At 37.5% G+C, this 19,174-nt stretch overlaps 2 protein-coding genes across 4 annotated transcripts; both read right to left on the bottom strand.

Annotated features, from left to right (window-relative positions):
* Positions 1-12,679: 12,679 nt before the first annotated feature.
* Positions 12,680-13,748, bottom strand: LOC113276038 (vacuolar protein sorting-associated protein 24 homolog 1-like). Its single transcript, XM_026525629.1, has 3 exons — positions 13,496-13,748; positions 13,236-13,421; positions 12,680-13,135 (listed from the first exon to the last, which is right to left on the bottom strand). Exons 1-3 carry the CDS (start codon positions 13,571-13,573, stop codon positions 13,058-13,060), a joined length of 342 nt encoding a protein of 113 aa, XP_026381414.1. The 5' UTR covers positions 13,574-13,748; the 3' UTR covers positions 12,680-13,057.
* Positions 13,749-13,798: 50 nt separating this feature from the next.
* LOC113276036 (bifunctional TH2 protein, mitochondrial-like) lies at positions 13,799-18,607 on the bottom strand. Of its 3 annotated transcripts, none has more exons than XM_026525627.1 (8): positions 18,530-18,607; positions 18,035-18,354; positions 17,568-17,747; positions 17,359-17,473; positions 15,537-15,821; positions 14,959-15,403; positions 14,594-14,854; positions 13,799-14,143 (listed from the first exon to the last, which is right to left on the bottom strand). In XM_026525627.1, the coding sequence occupies exons 3-8, from the start codon at positions 17,732-17,734 to the stop codon at positions 13,836-13,838; spliced, it is 1,581 nt and encodes a 526-aa protein (XP_026381412.1). In that variant the 5' UTR covers positions 17,735-17,747; positions 18,035-18,354; positions 18,530-18,607; the 3' UTR covers positions 13,799-13,835. The 3 variants fall into 3 exon arrangements, with proteins under 3 accessions (XP_026381412.1, XP_026381413.1, XP_026381411.1); XM_026525628.1 differs by having other exon boundaries at positions 18,451-18,573; XM_026525626.1 differs by having other exon boundaries at positions 18,035-18,579.
* Positions 18,608-19,174: the final 567 nt, after the last annotated feature.

Raw genomic sequence — 19,174 nt, 5'->3', positions numbered from 1 at the left:
CTACAGTCCAGTCCGAAGTTCGTTGGTAGTAGGCTAGGTCTGTAGCGGCTTAATACAGTGTGGTGTTCAAACTGGACTAGGTCCCGGGGGTTTTCTGCATTTGCGGTTTTCCTCGTTAACAAAATTATTGTGTCTGTGTTATTTCTTTTCCGCGTTATATTTTGTTATATAATTGAAATATCACAGGTTACACATTAAGATCATTCAATTAGATAATCCAACCTTTTGTTGTTGATTTCAATTGATTGACACTTGAACATTTGTATTTGGTACCGTTCAAGTTACTCCTCTTAGATTCAATCGGGCTCGCAGATTTATATTTGTTGATTGCATATTGAATTAAGAGTTAGAGATATAAACTCTTTGATATACTTTTCTGTAGATTTATTCTGACTGTCTAGTTGATTCTCTAGAAAGTATATTGGAGTATGTCCACTCGGATTTCCAAAAGAATTGTTGGGTGTGGTTGTTAAACCCCCGCATTTTCAGTATACTTCTATGAGAATATAGCAATTGAACAACTCTTTAACTAGTTTTATTTAAGTCATTTGAACTAGTTATGGTTAAGATTGTTAGAGCACTACTCGGTCGAACTCGCAAGCGTTGCTATCTCAAGCTTGTTGTCAATTTTAGTTACCAAAAGTATAAGTCTTGATTTCTAGTCTACTCATAGCTAAGTCTCGGACTAGGATAGAAAGTGTAGTTGAGCTCTAGACTCCATGGCGATCATCATACAAAGACGAAGAACTACTCAAGGAACTGGTGGAACTTCATCGACTAAAAGGTATGTGGAGACTTGAACTTATCTATCACTCAAAAGTCTATCTACTCTATCTCCTATCTTGAGACAAAAGTCGTATTGCTATATAGACTATGATTATACACATTTGCTATTTTGAGCCGAGTTTATCTCGCTTATCTATTTCTCGAAATATGTGTTGGTAAGCTTTCGCTTTGGACAAGCTCATCTTTACTAGTGACAAAAGTCATATTAGTTTCAAGTACTTGAAAATCGCTTTGACGAAAAATAGCTTGTGAACAACAACTATATAACGTCCTCTAAGAATGTTTCAATGATTGAAATGAGAGTTTAGAATATAACCTTGAAAGGATATAAACATTGTGTGATAACTCATACGTGTGTAAGTCCTTATTCCTTGAACCAAAGTATGTGTACTTTGCCTCTCAGGAAAACGGGAACTGAAGTCCGCATACTGTCGGAAGTTCACATCCCGTGAATTTCTGATGGAGTTTGTGAACTGAAAAACAAACTTATTCCGGGTACTTAAGTCCGCGTACCAGTATGCGTACTTAAGTAGGTTAATTTCTAAAAACGATTATGCGTTAACTTAAACTTATACTACCTCCGTCCCACTATTAGTTGACCTAGTATCACAATTTAGAAATGATTTATCTCTCAATTTATACCACGTATATTCATAAATTTTATATCATTGAAAAGCATTTTAAAACACTTACGTAACGAACATAGACATGAGTATCAAATTATATAGAATCAACTTTTAATTGGACAAAATGAAAAAACAACTAGGTCATCTAATAGTGGGACTGAGGGAGTATAAACTAAGGAATGCATACTTGCAAACCTTGGCTATAAAGTTCATGAATTGATTCGAGTGAATCAAATCGTTTTTGCTTCGATTGTATCTTATATACTTCTATGGGATCTAAGTAATTGAACAACTCTCTAACCAGTTCTCTTGAGTCATTTGAACTAGTAATGGTTAATATGAATATGGTTGATATGAAAGTGCTCATATGGCTAAACATTTGGTTAACTACTGTTGAACAAACTAAGTGTTCATATTTGGGTACGGTTACACAAACCTAAATAACCGTGCATTTCATTTTTGTGTAACAAGCTAAGTTCGATCTAACGGTTGAAAGATATTAGCTTGAGTCTAATCAGGTTTTCATCTAACGGTGAATATTGAATGCTTTGTTACCAAGGTAACTTAGATTGCAAACCCTGATTTGAAAGACTATATAAAGGAGAACTCTAGCAACTGGGAAACCTAATCCCCACACCTTCTGTGTGATACTAGTTGTATCATCTAGAGTCGATTCTCCTTTAACCTTAGGTTTCTATCGAGACCATGTAGTTTAACGACTTGAAGACTTCATTGGGATTGTGAAGCTAGACCCAACTATTTTCTTTGTAGTTGTGTGACCTGATCTTGCCGTTTCTATCGTGTTTGAGTACAATCGTAAGATTGACTTGAGATTAATTTCTCCGATACGCAAGATATAAAAATAGTGACAAACACCTTCGTCTCATCGTTTGTGATTCTGCAATATCTTCTTTCGCTAGTCAATTAAGATTATTGTGAGGTGATTGATAATTCAAGGTTGTTCTTCGGGAATATAAGTATGGGTTATCAATTGGTTCCTGTTCACCTTGATTTATCAAAAGACGGAAAAAAACTCGTAGGTATTTCTGTGGAAGACAAATTTATCTATTATCGTAGACTTTTCTGTGTGATACGGATTGTTTATTAAAGTCTTCGACTTTGGGTTGTAGCAACTCTTAGTTGTGGGTGAGATCAGCTAAGGGAATCAAGTGCGTAGTATCCTGCTGGGATCAGAGACGTAAGGAGCGAAACTGTACCTTGGATCGGTGTGAGATTGATTGGGGTTCAACTACAGTCCAGATCGAAGTTAGTTTGTAGTAGGCTAGTGTCTGTAACGGCTTAATACAGTGTTTGTTCAATCTGTACTAGGTCCCGAGGTTTTTCTGTATTTGCAGTTTCCTCGTTAACAAAACTTCTGGTGTCTGTGTTATTTCTTTTCCGAACTATATTTGGTTATATAATTGAAATATCACAGGTTGTGCGTTGAATCGATCAATTGGGAAATCCAACCTTTGGTTGTTGATTGAAATTGATTGATCCTTGAACATTGGTCTATGGTACCGTTTAAGTGATTTCTCTTGTATTCAATTAGACTCGCAGATTTCTATTTGCTTGAGTAAGTATTGAATCAATAAAGTAAGATATAAACTCCTTGATATACTTTCATTAAGATTGAGTCTGACTGTCTAGTTGATTCTCTTAAAAGTATATTGGAGTTTGTCCATAAAGATTGCTAAGCGAAATATTGGGTGTGGTTGTTAGACCCACGCTTTTTCAAAGATGAATAAGGTTGATATGAGAGTGTTCATATAGCTAACCTTGGTTAACTACGGTTGAGCCAACATGGTGTACGCGTTTAGGTACGGCTACATAAACCTAAATGACGTACATTTCATTTGTGTATAATAAGCTAAGTTCGATCTAACGATTGGAAGATATTAGCTTGAATCTAATCAGTTTTTCATTTAATGGTGAATATTGAATGCTTTGTTACGAAGGTAACGTTGATTGCAAACCCTGATTTGAAAACTATATAAAGGAGAACTCTAGCAACTGGGAAACCTAATCCCCACACCTCCTGTGTGATATTAGTTGTATAAGATAGAGTCCATTCTCCTTTAACCTTAGGTTTTTCACGAAGCCCTGTAGGTTAAAGACTTGAAGACTTCATTGGGATTGTGAAGCCAGACCCAACTATTTTCTCTGTAGTTGCGTGATCTGATCTTGCTGTTTTTATCGTGTTTGAGTACTATCTTCTTTAAGATTGGATCGAGATTTAATCTCTGATAGGCAAGATAAAAAGTAGTCACAAACATCTTCGTCTCATCGTTTGTGATTCCACAATATCTTGTTTCGCTACCATATGATTAAGATCATTGTGAGGTGATTGATATAATACTAGGATGTTCTTCGGGAATATAAGTTTGGGTTATCAATTGGTTCATGTTCACCTTGATTTATCAAAAAACTGAACAAAACTCGTAGGTATTTCTGTGGGAGACAAATTTATCTATTCCAATGGACTTTTCTGTGTGAGACAGATTTGTTTATCAAGTTTTCGACTTTGGGTCGTAGAAACTCTTAGTTGTGGGTGAGATCATATAAGGGAATCAAGTGCGTAGTATCCTGCTGGGATCAGAGATGTAAAGAGCGCAACTGTACCTTGAATAAGTGTGAGATTGATTAGGGTTCAACTACAGTCCAATCCAAATTCATTGGTAGTAGGCTAGTGTCTGTAGCGGCTTAATACAGTGTGGTGTTCAAATCTGGACTAGGTCCTGAGGTTTTTCTACATTTGCGGTTTTCCTCGTTCACAAAATTCTGTTGTCTGTGTTATTTCTTTTCCACGTTGTATTTTGTTTTATAATTGAAATATTACAGGTTGTGTGTTGAATCGATCAATTGGTAAATCCAACCTTTGGTTGTTGATTGAAATTGATTGATCCTTGAACATTGGTATTTGGTACCGTTCAAGTTATTTCTCTTATATTCAATCGGGCTCGCAAATTCCTATTTACTGATTGCAGATTGAATTGAGAAAGAGAGATACAAAACTCTTTGATATACTTTTTCTAGATTGAGTCTAACTATCTAGTTGATTCTCTTGAAAGTATATTGGCGTTTGTCTATTTAAATTGCCAAACGAAATATTGGGTGTGGTAGTTGTACCCCACCTTTTTCACATTATGATAAGAAAAGTTTAGTCTATTATGACATTCAAGAGCACCGTGTCCTTTCTTACTGCAAATCTAACAGATAATTGGAGTAGATACAACAGTAGAGGTGGTAACTGATGATTGTAATTAAGTAGGTGGTTTACTAACAATAGGGAAGGATGAAAAATAAGGGGTAGAATCTTCACCATAAAATAAAGAACCATTACCAGAAGAAGAAAAAACCCATGTATGCTACCACCTCTAGAAAGACTAGGATTCAAACTACCACCAGTGTCTCTATCATAAGATCCGAATGAATACATATTAGCAGTACAGGCTTTATTAGATGATTCAGTAAGTAAATTAGTATTCCTATCACTGACAACAACTTCCTCACATTATTATGAGGTTCAATACATGTGATAGGAGGATAGTTGTGATGCATATAGGTTGCAAAAGGAATATAATCGGAGTTTAAAGCAGCCAAAGTAACTACAACAAGTTCTTGATCATAAATTATCTCACTAGTAGCAGCAAATTGATCAGACAAGGAATTTCGTTGATAAGATTAAAAACAGATTTGTTACCTTGCTTGAGTTTGAGAGTTTAGTATGCAATTGAATTGAATATGTAGAAGAAGATCTTGCAAACCTTGCGTTGATGCTATTCCATAGATGAAAAGATGTTGAGTAATTGGAGAAACATGCAACCACGGAGTCTGAAATTGTAGAATGAATCCACATCATAATAGGGGAAACTTAATCCATCCAATTAGTGTAAAGAGGATTCTCAATATTGTTCGCCTGATTCCTAGGATTGGTGAATTGGGGAGGACATGGATTTGTACCTTCAAGAAATCCTTGAATATTGAGTTTCTGAATCACAAAAGACATTAAATTCTTCCAGGTTATGAAATTGTCTTCTTTAAGTTTAAGATAAACAAAAATAGTAAGTCGAGATAGAAGAACTTTACAGATCGACTCTAAACTAGTAGGGATTTCATTAATGGAATTTTAGGAATTATGGTTGCTAGAAAAAAAATGGGAGGAGATTGTTCTTTTCCCTCTCTTACACGACACAAACTGAGATTAAATATCTAAGAGTGTAAAACTAACATATACTAGACAAGATGTCAAGATTGCTAACTTACAATTGAACCAATAAGATAAAGACAACACATAGGCTGATGTAAGAGGGGTTTAAACACTAAATTGAAAAACAAAAACAGTTATTCAATTTGACTGTTATTAAATACTATTATTTCCAATTTTCTTGATATGTGTTCTGATCATCATCTCATAATTCTTAACACTAATCCCAATTGGAATAGTGTTCATGTTCCCTTTAAATTTTTTGGTCCCTGATTGGATCATAAGAATTGCAGGAAAATTATTAAGGATGTTGGAAAAGAAATTTATCTGGCTCCTCAGTGTTTATTATTGCTAGAAATCTCAAAAACATAAAGATTCATGTCAAAATCAGGAACAAAGAATCCTATGGAAACATCAAGACTAATCTTAAAGACTGCAAAAATCATTTAAAGTGGCTCTACAAGAACTACTTCAGAAATAATAGAGGGAAAGTTCTAAATAGTGTTTGAAAAAAATATCAATGACTCGTATAATACAAAAGAGAAATTCTAGAAGATTAAGAGTAGAGATCCAAATATTAATCTTGGCATAATATCTAGGAGTACCAGAAGTTCTATGATAATTTTTAAATAGTTCATGAGAAACAAGGATATTGTCTTGAATAGCTCCACTACAGACAAAAGCAGACTGATTTGCATTAATCAAAACTCTCATAATTCTCTTCATTCTCAGAGAAATGATCTTAGTTATGCACTTATAGATGACATTACATCAAGCAAGGTCTGAAATCAGTAACTGTAGTAGGATTGTCATACTTAGCTACAAGAGTAATGAAAGTACTGTTTACCTCTTTTAACAATTTAGACTTGGAGAAAAAATTCTTGATAGCAGCAACAAAATCATTTTCAACAATTTCCCAACAAGATTTGAAGAAATGGTTGTAGAACCCATCAATTCGTGGAGCCTTACTAGAACCAATAATAGAAAGAGCCAGAACAACTTCATATCTAGAAGTATCTTTGATCGGCTCATTTGAAGTAACTTCATCAACAATGTTATTGAACTTAATATTATCAAATATACAATCATTACATTCCTGAGTCTTTCATCAAACAGAAGAGAGTAAAAATAAATACATTCCTTAGCTATATGAGTATCTTCCTCCAATTGCTCACTAGAAAGAGATGTAAAAGTTAAAATATTATTCCTGGATCTTCTTTCCTTTAAGGAATTATGAAAGAAAGAGTTATTACAGTCACCCAGATCCAACCATTGTACTCTAGACTTTTGCTTCAACATGGATTCTTCGTATTTATCAACAATGGAATATTTTGAAACAACCTCTCTCTCAGCCTTAGCCAGAACATGACAAAGAAGATTTTTTTGTACATTTTCTTGAGCACAGTGCATCTCCCTTTTAGCCATTAGAGTGAGAACAGAAAGATGTTGGAAGTTTTCTTTTTTCCATTTGATTAAAATTTGTTTAACTCTCTTCAATTTAGTACCAAGAACATACATTGGATTACCATCCATTTTAAGCTGCCAAGCCTCTCTAACAATTTCTATAAACTCGGGCTCTTCAGTAACAAAATTATAAAACCTAAAGGGAGGAGGACCCATGCTTCCACTTCTCAAAGATAGTAGCAACTGCTGGAGAATGATCAGAAATACCCTGAGTCAAAAAATTTGCTTTAGAGTTGTCAAACTGATTTAACCATTCCAGATTGACCATGACTCTATCAAGTTTTGAACCAGTTCTATAGCTTCCATGTTGTTGATTCTATCAAGTAAAGAAACAACCAGAATAAGAAAGATCGTACAAACAAGCTTCATAAACACAATCATGAAAAAGACTACTGAGAGGGTAAATGTCTTATGGTAACCATTGACAATGATCTGAGCATGGGTTTGGAGTGCTTGTTTGATACTAGTGCATGAATAGAAAGGAGAAACTGGTGATGGTGTAGTTCCATATACAGTACTAGTGTTTTCTCCTTCATGCAAGAGCTACTAGGAAAAGAAAACAGAGCTTAATTTTGGAAGTTTTCTCCTTCATAAAATCGGGCTCTTCAGTAACAAAATTATAAAACCTAAAGGGAGGAGTACCATGCTTCCACTTCTCAAAGATAGTAGCAATTGCTGGAGAATGGTCAGAAATACCCTGAGTCAAAAAATTTGCTTTAGAGTTGTCAAACTGATTTAACCATTCCAGATTGACCATAACTCTATCAAGTTTTGAACCAGTTCTATAGCTTCCATGTTGCTGATTCTACCAAGTAAAAAAACAACCAGAATAAGAAAGATCTTACAAACAAGCTTCATGAACACAATCATGAAAAAGACTACTGAGAGGGTAAATGTCTTTATGGTAACCATTGACAATGATCTGAGCATGGGTTTGAAGTGCTTATTTGATACTAGTGCATGGATAGAGAGGAGAACTGGTGATGGTGTAGTCCCATATACAGTACTACCATTTTCTCCTTCATGCAAGAGCTACTAGGAAAAGAAAACATAGCTGAATTTTGTTTTTCCTTTGATTTTACTTGCCTCCAAAAATAATCAAAGTTCTTAAGTTACGGCCTTCATTAATCCTTGAGCATTGGGAACCAGCAGAAATTAATGTGAGGTTGTTCAAACAGCTGCCGGAAGGATGTAATGTTTCTAACAGAACACCCTAAACCCAAAACCCTAAGAGCAAATCCTATGGGTGTCACTCTTTCAAATGAAGGAGTGCACTACCAATTTGGGCAGATTAGAGGCTCCTATGGGTAGTGTTTACCCCACTTTTCCCCCAAACACGTTCATGCACTCGTTCAATTGAACGAGTGGTTGGTAGTGAAACACTAGACGGGGGACGGTCCCCCGTCAAAAAAAATTGAACTTTTTGAACCAAACGGGGGACAGTCCCCCGTTAAAGTCTCCCGTCTAAGTAGGATTTTTAGTTTCTTTTTTTTTTACGGGGAAAAGTCCCCCGTTAAAGTAGTTATTTTAGGTTGTTTTTTTTTTTTGAGGAGGGAAAGTCCCGTCTAAGTAGGGTTCTTAGTTTTGTTCTTTTTTGACGGGTGAAAATCTCTCGTTTAGTGTTTCTTTTCATTTTTGCCCATAATGACTTCACTCGTTCATATGAAAGAGTCCTCTTCCATACGAAAAAGTTAGTCTTCATTTGGGGACTACCCACAGGATATGCTCTAAACCCAAAGGGCCAGGAGCCACATCATCAAGCTACAACTAAAGATGTCTATTAGAAATTTACAGCCAAAGATATTCCACGAACTGGCCACAAACGTCTAATGGATTCAGTACTACAAGCCTTTACAGGTTCATGTATAAGCAACAAACCAGGAGTCCAGGACCAGTACAAGAATTGGGCTCGAAAAGGTGTGTAAACCAGGAGCCCAGGACCTGGTTTGAATATTGTAATTAACCCCAAGTTTTTACACAAATGACAAGTCTGAAAAGGTTTGTGGAGAATCTGTTTCTAACTACCTTTAAACCATGTATCCCGTATGTACCATTGAGTCACTGACAGCAGATGAAAACATAACAGAGAAAAAACCAAGCACCAACGACAGAAAAAAGAGCCCATTACATGGCTTCAGCCCTGCCTTCTGTTTGGTCATCAGCTTCAGCAAGTTCGGCTCCAGTCCATCTCCAAGGCAGCCTTAGGTGTTTATCCATCAGGACCATGTGGCCAGGCCAGAATTATGGACCTGTTCAATTATTCAAAGCAGCTAAGCATTAGTTCAACTCATTACTCTGGTTGCATGGGCAAAAAGTTGCAGCTATAAAATTAACAGAAGAGCATCCCCGACCTTTCTCTGGTTTAGAAACTTATCCATATTTGAGAAGTTGTAGCACAACTGCCATTAATTTTGTTATCATAATGCTGCGGCAGAGTAAAAAAGAAAAATAAAGAACTATACGAACTTAATAGAACATGCTCATGGTTCTTTTAACGCTTAATACACTTCATAATTGGATAAAGTTCGAGGCTTGATATTAATTCATATCTAACATTTATATTCCCAGAAATCAATAAGATTCTATTGATGGTTTTTCAAATAGTGATTGTAGTTGAAGTGGTAAAACGGATTCGTATCAGACTTGTGAAGAAAACAGTTTTGAGATTTAAATTTAAACAGGCAAATAAAAAGAGTTGTTCAAAGTTATAGAGAAAAACACCAAGACTAGGATTCCACCAATGACCATTTTAATAGTAAACTCTAAATAGTTCTTATGCAATTTTATCTTTAAAATCAATTCTAATATTTGCCTCAAATAAGTTTTTGAAGTAATAATTGTAATTAAAAAGTATAAAACATCAAAAGTTACTAAAACCCAGCATGCTTCATCAAGTCAATTCACAATTACTCAATAAAAACTATTAATTCAATTTTAATTCATGCAAATAATCAAATAATGATATTGCAAATAAATGTAAAAATTAGAATTATACCAATAAATTTTGTGCCAATGGCTTCCTCCATCGTCTCGGCTAATGGGTTTAGCTCCTCATCCCAAAAACACACTCACAAGATAAATTCATGGCTAAAATAGGTGTTTTTATTGATGATTATATGATGAAATAGGAATTAGCAACGCTGTAGAAGTGTTACAGCGTCACTGTTACAAATGGTGTAAGTGCTGAGAAGAAACGATAGAACTAAAGTGCTGTAAATAGCGACACAGGGTGTAAGCTGCTGGAAAGAACGATACAAGCCGTGTGCTGTAAACAGCGACAGCGTGTTCTGGTTTTAAGACTGATGAAGAACGACTGCCTTAGCAGGTCTGTTCTTCCTCTTCTTCTTCCTCCTTGAACAGCAGCAGCAGCAGCAACAATCAATGGTATCTTCCTCGTTTCGGCTCTGAACTCTCTCCTATTTGTCTCTAAACTTTTCTAACCTTTCTTTGATGTAAACCAACACTTATATAGCCCAACAGATCCATAAATCTCGACTAAATCCGAGAGTATTTCTCTTTTTTTCTTCTCGAGCAGTTGAGAGAATAATCTCTTTTATGTTGCTTTGTACGCGTCCTATGGCCAGTTATTACGCTCCAAAATTCTCTTAAGACTTGAACAAGACTAGGTACATCTTTATCCAGCGTAAAACTCTCCCAAAATTCTTCACAAAATCTTTGAAAATAAACCGAAAGAGTACGTATCCTGTTGAACTTTGATTCACTTCTCCCGGCCATTCTAGCCCAATTAAGCCCATGAAATCATCCATACTAGAATTGTATATCCATATCACGTCCATCCCATGAGAATCAGTGATTGAATCTCATTAAAACTCGTCCGAAAATCCAACCCTAAATCTGTCTGGTGAAAGAAAATTTTCCCGCCAAAATTTTCTTTTGAATTTGAGAAGTTGACCTCCCCTTATCTGTGGCTGGTCTCCCTTTAGAAGATGCCTGGAAATGGGTCACCCCTTAGTAATTAGGTTACCCCTTATCCAAAATCAAGGGTCCGTATAGCAAGTGTCCTCTGGGGCATTTTCCGCACTTTTTTCGGGGTTCCTCCGGGGTATTTCTGGGGTACTTCCGGTACACTTCTAGGGCGCTTCCGGTACTCTATCAACGGAGGTCCAAACGCCGCATTTTCAGCCAATTTCGCCGCAAAACTTTATTCTTCTAAAAACACCTACAAATAAATAAAATATCCAAATAAGTACAATATCGAGCACTAACAATATATATAATTGAGATAAATTAGACACATAAATGCGTCTATCATCTATTCTACTAAATATAGTATCGCAAATAACATATGAGGTCAGGCAAGCGAGAGTACCGTCAGTACCTGAAAAGAAAATCCAACATGATACTACGTTAGAGACCCAACAGCAGCTAACAGCCTACTAAATCAATTTACAGACCATAATTTATACATAGAGAAAATCGCCATAGAGTTGCTCTTTCCCCTTTTTTGTTCTTTTGCAATTTATAATTAACTTACTGAACAATGATTGCCAATTCACATGTTGGAAGGATCTTCTTAGTACTATTCTGCTGATATTAATTAATTATTCCCATATCTAATGCATAATCTGTATATGCCTTGTATTGGATGGCAGGATCAGTAAGTCCATTACCAATAGCAAATCCCTGTTCAACACATCGCAAATGATGAAATCTGATCCTAGCAATGTGAAGGGCCAAATTGAAACTCTGAATTAGGTAGAAGAGGAGAAAATACCTTTAAGTTTATTGAATCCCTTCTTTAGCCTCGTTACCTTGGTGGACGAGAAGCAAAAGCAGGTATGTAGTGCCCAGCATATGATTCTCCGGTGATGAAAAAAAATCATTGTTTACAAACTGCGGGTGCTTCTGGAAAAAAAAAACTGGATTCGTAGAAAATTACATCAGTTTCAAGTTCTAAATAGCAAACTTGAATGCATGTAGCCATAACACGCAATAGAAGGTGTTAATGCCACTGCAGCTAATCTAGCCATTTTCTAAACAGATAGAATACATCTATCGGATTTTAAACATTAAATGGCGCTTACAGCAAGTGGATCTGTGATGGCCAAGTGTCTTCAAAAGTGTTATGTGGTTAAAGCAAGAAGGTGACCAGAAATAATTGATACACCAAAACAGAAACTGAAGAATATTAGTAAGCTGAATCTGAAACACCACAGAAGTTCACCAGAATCTAGGGTTTTAAGTATCAACGCAAATACATATAAAATCAAAACCATAGAAATTCATCAGAATATAGGGTTTTAAGTACAAATGCAAATACATATAAAAGCAAAACCATAGAAATTCATCAGAATATAGGGTTTTAAGTAGGACTAAGAAAACCATACCTTGCAGCATTAAAATGTCCAAGTTTACAGTAACCACCACGATGACCAAGATCTTCAACAGAAACACCATTAGTATCAATTAAAACTTGGAAAAGTAAAACGTTTCTCAACAATGTCAGGAACATCGGCAGTTAAAGATTTCATCAACAGGTTCAGCACCTTTAGGTAAAAGATTAAGTTGACGGATTAGTCTTCCTTAAATTACCACAGGCTCATCCAAGATAAGTGGAGAAAACCCTGAGCTCGGTAACAAACCGTACTAATAGCTAGCTAGCACAGTTGATTCAGATCTCTGTCAAAAACTTCACATGACGGGGAAGTATTCGTGACCGAAGAGTAGCAAAAGAAAGACAAGAACATTTGCCATGCAGTAGTTCTAAAAATCGCCAAATACACATGGATTTATGAAAAAAAAACTAAACTCGAGAACAATATATTACAGATATCACATTTTGTCTCTTTCTGGTTATAATTTAACTAGTGGTAGATCCAACAGTCATGTTGCTAATAGCTCTCTCATATGAGGAACATGCGAAACCTTGGTTGCAAATACAAATTCATTGAATAGTTACTAAGATGAGGTTGAATGGGCAAGGGACTAAGGATAGCATCATTATGAGTATGACCTAAGACCTCACTTTGGCAAGTCTTGCCCGTATTGCTTCTAGTTCTTCCTCGTCATCACCCTCGGCTATAGCCTCTTCCTGTAAAGTTATAAGTCGAGAAATTTTATACCTTTTAAATTGACTAAGACACAAGGTAACAAATAGAGGATGGATGTATGTTGATGAACAGTGAAAATACCTCAGCTGCTGTTTGGACGGGTTGCTTTAATCTCTCTCTTCTCGCTGCTACAGGAAGCTGTGCTGCAGTTTCTCCAGCTATTTCTGTCAAAACCTTCTCAACTTCTTGTTCGGTCTCCTCCTCGATGCCTTCTGAATAAAGTGCGTCGTTAAGAGCGTCATTTACCATTTCTTCAATTACTCCCGCCTGAAAGTGCATGATTGATGAGGCAATTCTTGCAGTTAAAGAAGATGGCTAGTCAGGGTAAGTGTATGTATTACCTTGGTCATTTCTTTGCTGAATTCTTGCATTGTTGCGGCCACTTCTGGAGCCTTCATGAGGTTATTGACAAGCTTCATAACCTCAGTGCTCTTGGATAGATGACCCACTGTTTGGATTTGAAATCCTAGTTGCAACGGGTAGTCGGAAACTAAAACAAGGACAACTAGGGCCGGCCTTGGGTCAAACCAGAGAAGTTCTTAATCACGCCAGACCAGAGTAGAGGACCTCTTCAGAATACGGCTGTCCTAAGAATAAAATAAAGATCCCACCCATTGATCACAGAGATCGAACCTAAGCCAACTACACTGTGACAATGGTGGCAAGCCAAGTCCAAGTGCATCACATCCCAATCTCCATGCACGTTGGCGCCACCATTCGCCCTCCACGGACACTAAGAAGACCCAATAGCTCATTGTTAACTACAACAGACAAGTTCCATGCCAGAAGTCTTCTTCTGCAAGCTAAGCATCTGATGAATGGTTCGTAACTGGAACTCTTCTGAACTTTCTGTTTCTTAGGATCTCTTTCGAGACTTATGCCTGCTTCTAACATACGTTTGCTGGCCTGACTTTCCATCTGCTGGCATGGCAAAATAAGGGTGGCCAGTGTGACCACGACCATCCAGAAGGCTGCAGAGCGACGTGCACCTGAATGAAAACATAAATATTTTACCTGGTAACTTTTGTCACAAACATAAATTTGCAAAACGAAAATTTGATCTCTCTAAATACTGTAAATTTATAACCCAACAAAGTAAAATTTCAATTTCTGGAAGTCTAAAGGAGAGAAAGGTCTGACCACTACCTAAAGAATAGAGAAAAACAGAATAAGTTATGAACCTGGGTAACATAGACACGGCCCAAAGTGCTGTACTCAGTGTCGTGTATGGTACTTTGACACGACAACTGATAAAAACTAGGAAACAGGGACAGGGTGTACACGTCATATGTAAGTAGTTCAGAGTCATAGAAGGATATGAGCAGAGATTTAGCGAACTACATGCACATAAGAAACCACTACTAAAGCATAGAAGAAATCAGAATAGCATACAAAGATGCATTAATCACGACTTCCTATAGATAGAGAGCAGTACAAACCTGGAAGTGCCGACCTCATTAGATCCTCACACCAGCATGAAATTACATGGGCTGATGCATTCAGTGCTTCGTTTCTGAAAACCTTTTCAAAAAAATTCACACAACCATGATAGAGATTCATTCTTGTCCCTGCGAGCTGCATTCGCGATAAGCTTAGACCCTTCAGGACACCTGTCTCAATTATTCTTGAAATTCCATTATCCCTGATCACGGAGAGCTGCTCAAGTACTTTGCAAAGACCGTCGTAGTCAAAACCCACAGCTGCATCAACGAACAAATATAGAAGGCTAATGTTTGCTTCGTTCCAGTATGAACCTAAACAATTAAACCACGCTACATATTTCAAAGTGATAAAGATTTCTTACCTATCGGAATGACCAGAATTTTCAGCAACCACTCATCCATCTCCCTCTTATCAAAGACAACAATAGCATCCCATGCTTTTTGCAAATCCGCACGTGACATTTGAAGATGTGTGTTCCCTGGACGAGGCCTTCGACCAGGACGAGGAGGCAGCCCAACTATTGACTTCTCTTTGGCACTTGACAATGTCATTTGTTCTAACCCTTGCAAAGAATCCACAGCAGTGCATGCAAAGTCAAAAACAGAAAATAGCAGGAGACGTTCCTCCTCACGGTTATGCAGGAGTGACACAGGGATGAGCTTAGTTGGCACAGACAGGCGAGAATAGAAAAACTCTACTTCAAGCTTCATAGCTTGATGATAAACCTCCCCCAGGACTTTACGCTCTTTGTCCGTCAAAGAGTTGCTTAGCCAGTCAAGTAACCCCTCAGTTTGCACAGTCAAGGCCTGAACAGAAAAGCCAGGAGTTTAATTTAACGAAAGTGATTGAATGTGAAAACTCAAAAAGATCAATATCTGAAAATCAGCAAAAGTGATTGAATGTGAAAACTCAAAAGATCAATATCTGAAATCAGCATACCTCGAATTCATCAGAGGAGTATCTATCAATCCACATATTGAATCGGCGAGGTCGTTTGTTACGTCTAGTGAGTGGCTTAATAAGCTTAGCAAGCGTGGCAGAGACCCGCACACATGGCGTTATGGCACTAAGAACATGAGCAGCAATCTTCAACTTCTCAGCTGGGGTTGGAATTTCAAGATGTACCATATCTTGATTACCAGACGCAGTGGCTAACAAGAAGTTAACGTATTGGGCTGTCACAGAGTGCTGAGTGGTCTCTGCTGTAGGGTCTAAATCGCACTCCTGAAATGTAAAGGTTCTATTCACATTATTTAACAGAACCTTAAGTACTGCACGCATAAGAAATAAAAACAAGTATCACCTTAAACTTAGATGATGCAGTTCATATGAAGCCAATGTTAATTAATAAATATCCTTGATGCTCGGCTTTCGGCCTATCAACATTTTGGTTTCAGGCGCACATTTTTGATGTTAAAAGAGGCCGAAACATGTGTCTTGAGGGGGTTTTATTCTTTAAGGCGTTACAGTAAACCCTACATATAACGATAATTTAAAGTGTCGAAGTTTAAAGAGAAAAAGGTGAAGGCTGTAGCATGCAAACAGTAGTAACTAAGTATGTTTAGTTTAATACGTATACCTACGGAAATCGTATATGGGTAGTGTCTTATTGACTTCCATGATCTGCTATTCTATATTAGCTATGAGTTGCGTTTATCAGTTATTTAGTTTCCAAGCACAATTCTATATGTCGCCTGTACCTAGGTTTTGTGGTGCAACAGATCTGTATACTAAAATTAGAAGAAAGGTTGTGAGGAAGTCACTACATGAGTGAACAGTTCTCAATAGTTTAAGCTTTAGGTGTCATTCCTGAGATAGACAACACATGTCACACGATCGTTTCCAAGTTCAAACCTCACAAGACTCGACGATTGATAGGCCTATATCACCCTAATTTGAAGCTAACCAGGAAGTCTTGGCATCTGACAAGGAAAATAGGGAAAAGACTAACTTTACCCTGGCCTGCAAATCCTGGTGTTTCTTTTAACAAACGTGATAACAGTATTATGTCTGTACCTGTTAAGAAACTTGGTACTTACCAGGGTGTTAGTCCTCAAGGGAGTTGGGGGAGTTGGGTGTAGTTGTGTTTTTTCCCGTTAGTCGTGAGGGAGTTCGAGGGAGTCTCTTAAAATCTCCGTTAGTTGTGGGAGAGTTTAGAAGAGTCTTCCCAACTCCCTAGAAAACCCCGTTAGTCGTGGGGGAGTTTGAAAGAAACTCTTAAACTCCCTGTTAGTAGTAAAAATTAGAATGATAGGGAGTTTGTTTTTTTTGGGGAGTTCTAGGGAGTTTATAGTGTATTTTTGCCTCACTCCAAATCTCTCAAAAAAGTAGAGATTTTGGGAGAGTCTCTCAAACTCCCTACACTCAACACACCAAACTCTCTCAAACTCTCAATACTTTCTTACACTCCCTCAAAATCCCTAAGATTCAAAATACATTAAACTCCCTCCAACTCACTCGTGGACTAACCCCCTGTACAAAACATTCAAAGAAAACAATAAACTGACCAGAAGTTACTCTATAATCATCATAATCCCGGTGTTTCTCTTAACAAACGTGATAACAGTATTACGTCTGTTCCTGTTAAGAAACTTGGTACTTACAAAACATTCAAAGAAAACAATAAACTGACCGGAAGTTACTCTATAACCATCATAATCATCAAAAAAGCCTAAAAAATTGAAACTCCCATTAACCCTAACCTAACAAATATCTTCTTCATGATATTCTTGCAACAAAACTGAATTCATTACAAACTTACTTGGATGAATGAAGCATGCCATTGGAGTTCTTGTGTAATAAAGTTCCTCTTCTCCAAGATTGCAGCCTGTACATCCTCTTGCTGATCCTCTAAAGATTCTAACACTATATCATAACTGAAGAGAAGTGCCAAAAACAACACACGCATGAGAAAATTCACTTGAACAAGAAACTTATAACATAAAATTCAGACAAGAAAAAGGAACTTACGCCTGTGGAAAAGCAATCAAGAAATGACCCCATTGATTGATGTAATGATGAAAATTTCTCTTATGCAAATCTCCAGAAGCCAAACAAACATTCAGAGGTGAGTATAAACAACACACAGCTTCTTCATAACACGATGCCCAACATGATTGTGAGAATGTATAAACCATTTCTTCTTGATACCTGTTCAATCACCAGGGAAGAAGAAGAAGAAAGATAAAGAGAAGAAGAAGAAGAAACTAGGGTTTCTTGATGAGTTTGGAGAAGTAATTTAGACAATGAGAGCAAGAACGTAACCAAGAAAGAGAAATAGAGAGTTCTATTAAGTTGACAGTGATGGACTATTTATTGTCTGTTGTCAACAAGCTCTAGCAGTACGGTGTAAGTCACCAGAAAGGAATTCACCGTATTTAACGAAAGATACGGGCGGAAAATTAGGATATCCAGACGATCACTCATGAGCAACTTACCTGAGTTCTTTCTGTTTTGCTTATTTCGTCGACCTTGTGCACTTGCATCCGCACCAGAAGCATGTAAATTGTTGCGTCCAGTATGCACCGTGGCATTGCTCAGAAAACAACGGTTGAAATTGAACATGGCTTGCTATGAGATGGTGGTAACAGGGTTAGGAGGAGGAGGATCGGTTGTAACAAGGTAAAATCCATTCCTGAGCAATGCAGCGTGCAAATCGTTATATCCGACCGTGGCATTGATTGGAAATGGATTGTTTACCATTCCCACCGTAATCCATCCCAATAAGACAAAACAGGGAATTATGAATTTCTCCATCCTGCACCGAAGTATGATACGAAATGAAATGAGATGAAATTATTAGGTTTTGATGAAAGGTGAGAAGAAAAATTACGAAAGGGACACGATTTCACACCGCATGACTTGATAAAGCAAAGAGAGAAGCTCGGGAATTTTGGGTAACTCGAAGTTGAAGAAGAAGAAAATGAAAATACCTGAGACTCTCTCTTGAATTGAATCCCTAGCTTTCAGTGGGAGAAAGAGAAACAACAGTACAGTAAGTCAAGGGTCCGGACTCCTGATATATTGGACTCGGGAACGAGTCAGACCCTCTTGATATTAACTCCAGATTTGGAGTGAGAATTGATATCGGCCATCGTGATTATTTTATGGGCGAACAAACTACGTGGCACCACCAGACATTTGAGTGGACCCTGTTTTAAGGGCCACGACTCACGTGTAAGTCAAGGGTCCCGACTCCTGATATATCGGACTCGACCCTCTTGATATTTTTCACATCTGACTCGGATATGAGTCAGCATCCGAAAGTTGTAGATGGCCGTGGGTTTCTTACTTTCGATCTCGTGTGACTTGCGTAATCGTGATCTGGGATGTACCTAGGGCTGCACAACGGGTAGGGTGGGTAGGATATGGCCTATACCCGTCATCCTACCCGTTTACTGGCGGTTAAGAAAATCTTTACCCGCCATCCTACCCGCCAAATAATGGATAGGGTAGGATACGATTAAAAAACTGGCGGGTAGGGTAGGGTTGACGGATATGGGTAGGGTATGTGCACTCCTAGGTAGGGTGGGTAGGATATGGCCTATACCCGCCACCCTACCCGTTTACTGGCGGTT

The sequence above is a fragment of the Papaver somniferum genome, chromosome 4, assembly GCF_003573695.1.
Source record: "Papaver somniferum cultivar HN1 chromosome 4, ASM357369v1, whole genome shotgun sequence".
NCBI classification, from domain to species: domain Eukaryota; kingdom Viridiplantae; phylum Streptophyta; class Magnoliopsida; order Ranunculales; family Papaveraceae; genus Papaver; species Papaver somniferum.
The sequence above is the reverse complement of the archived record's forward strand: the minus strand, read 5'-3'. Positions and strand labels throughout refer to the sequence as shown.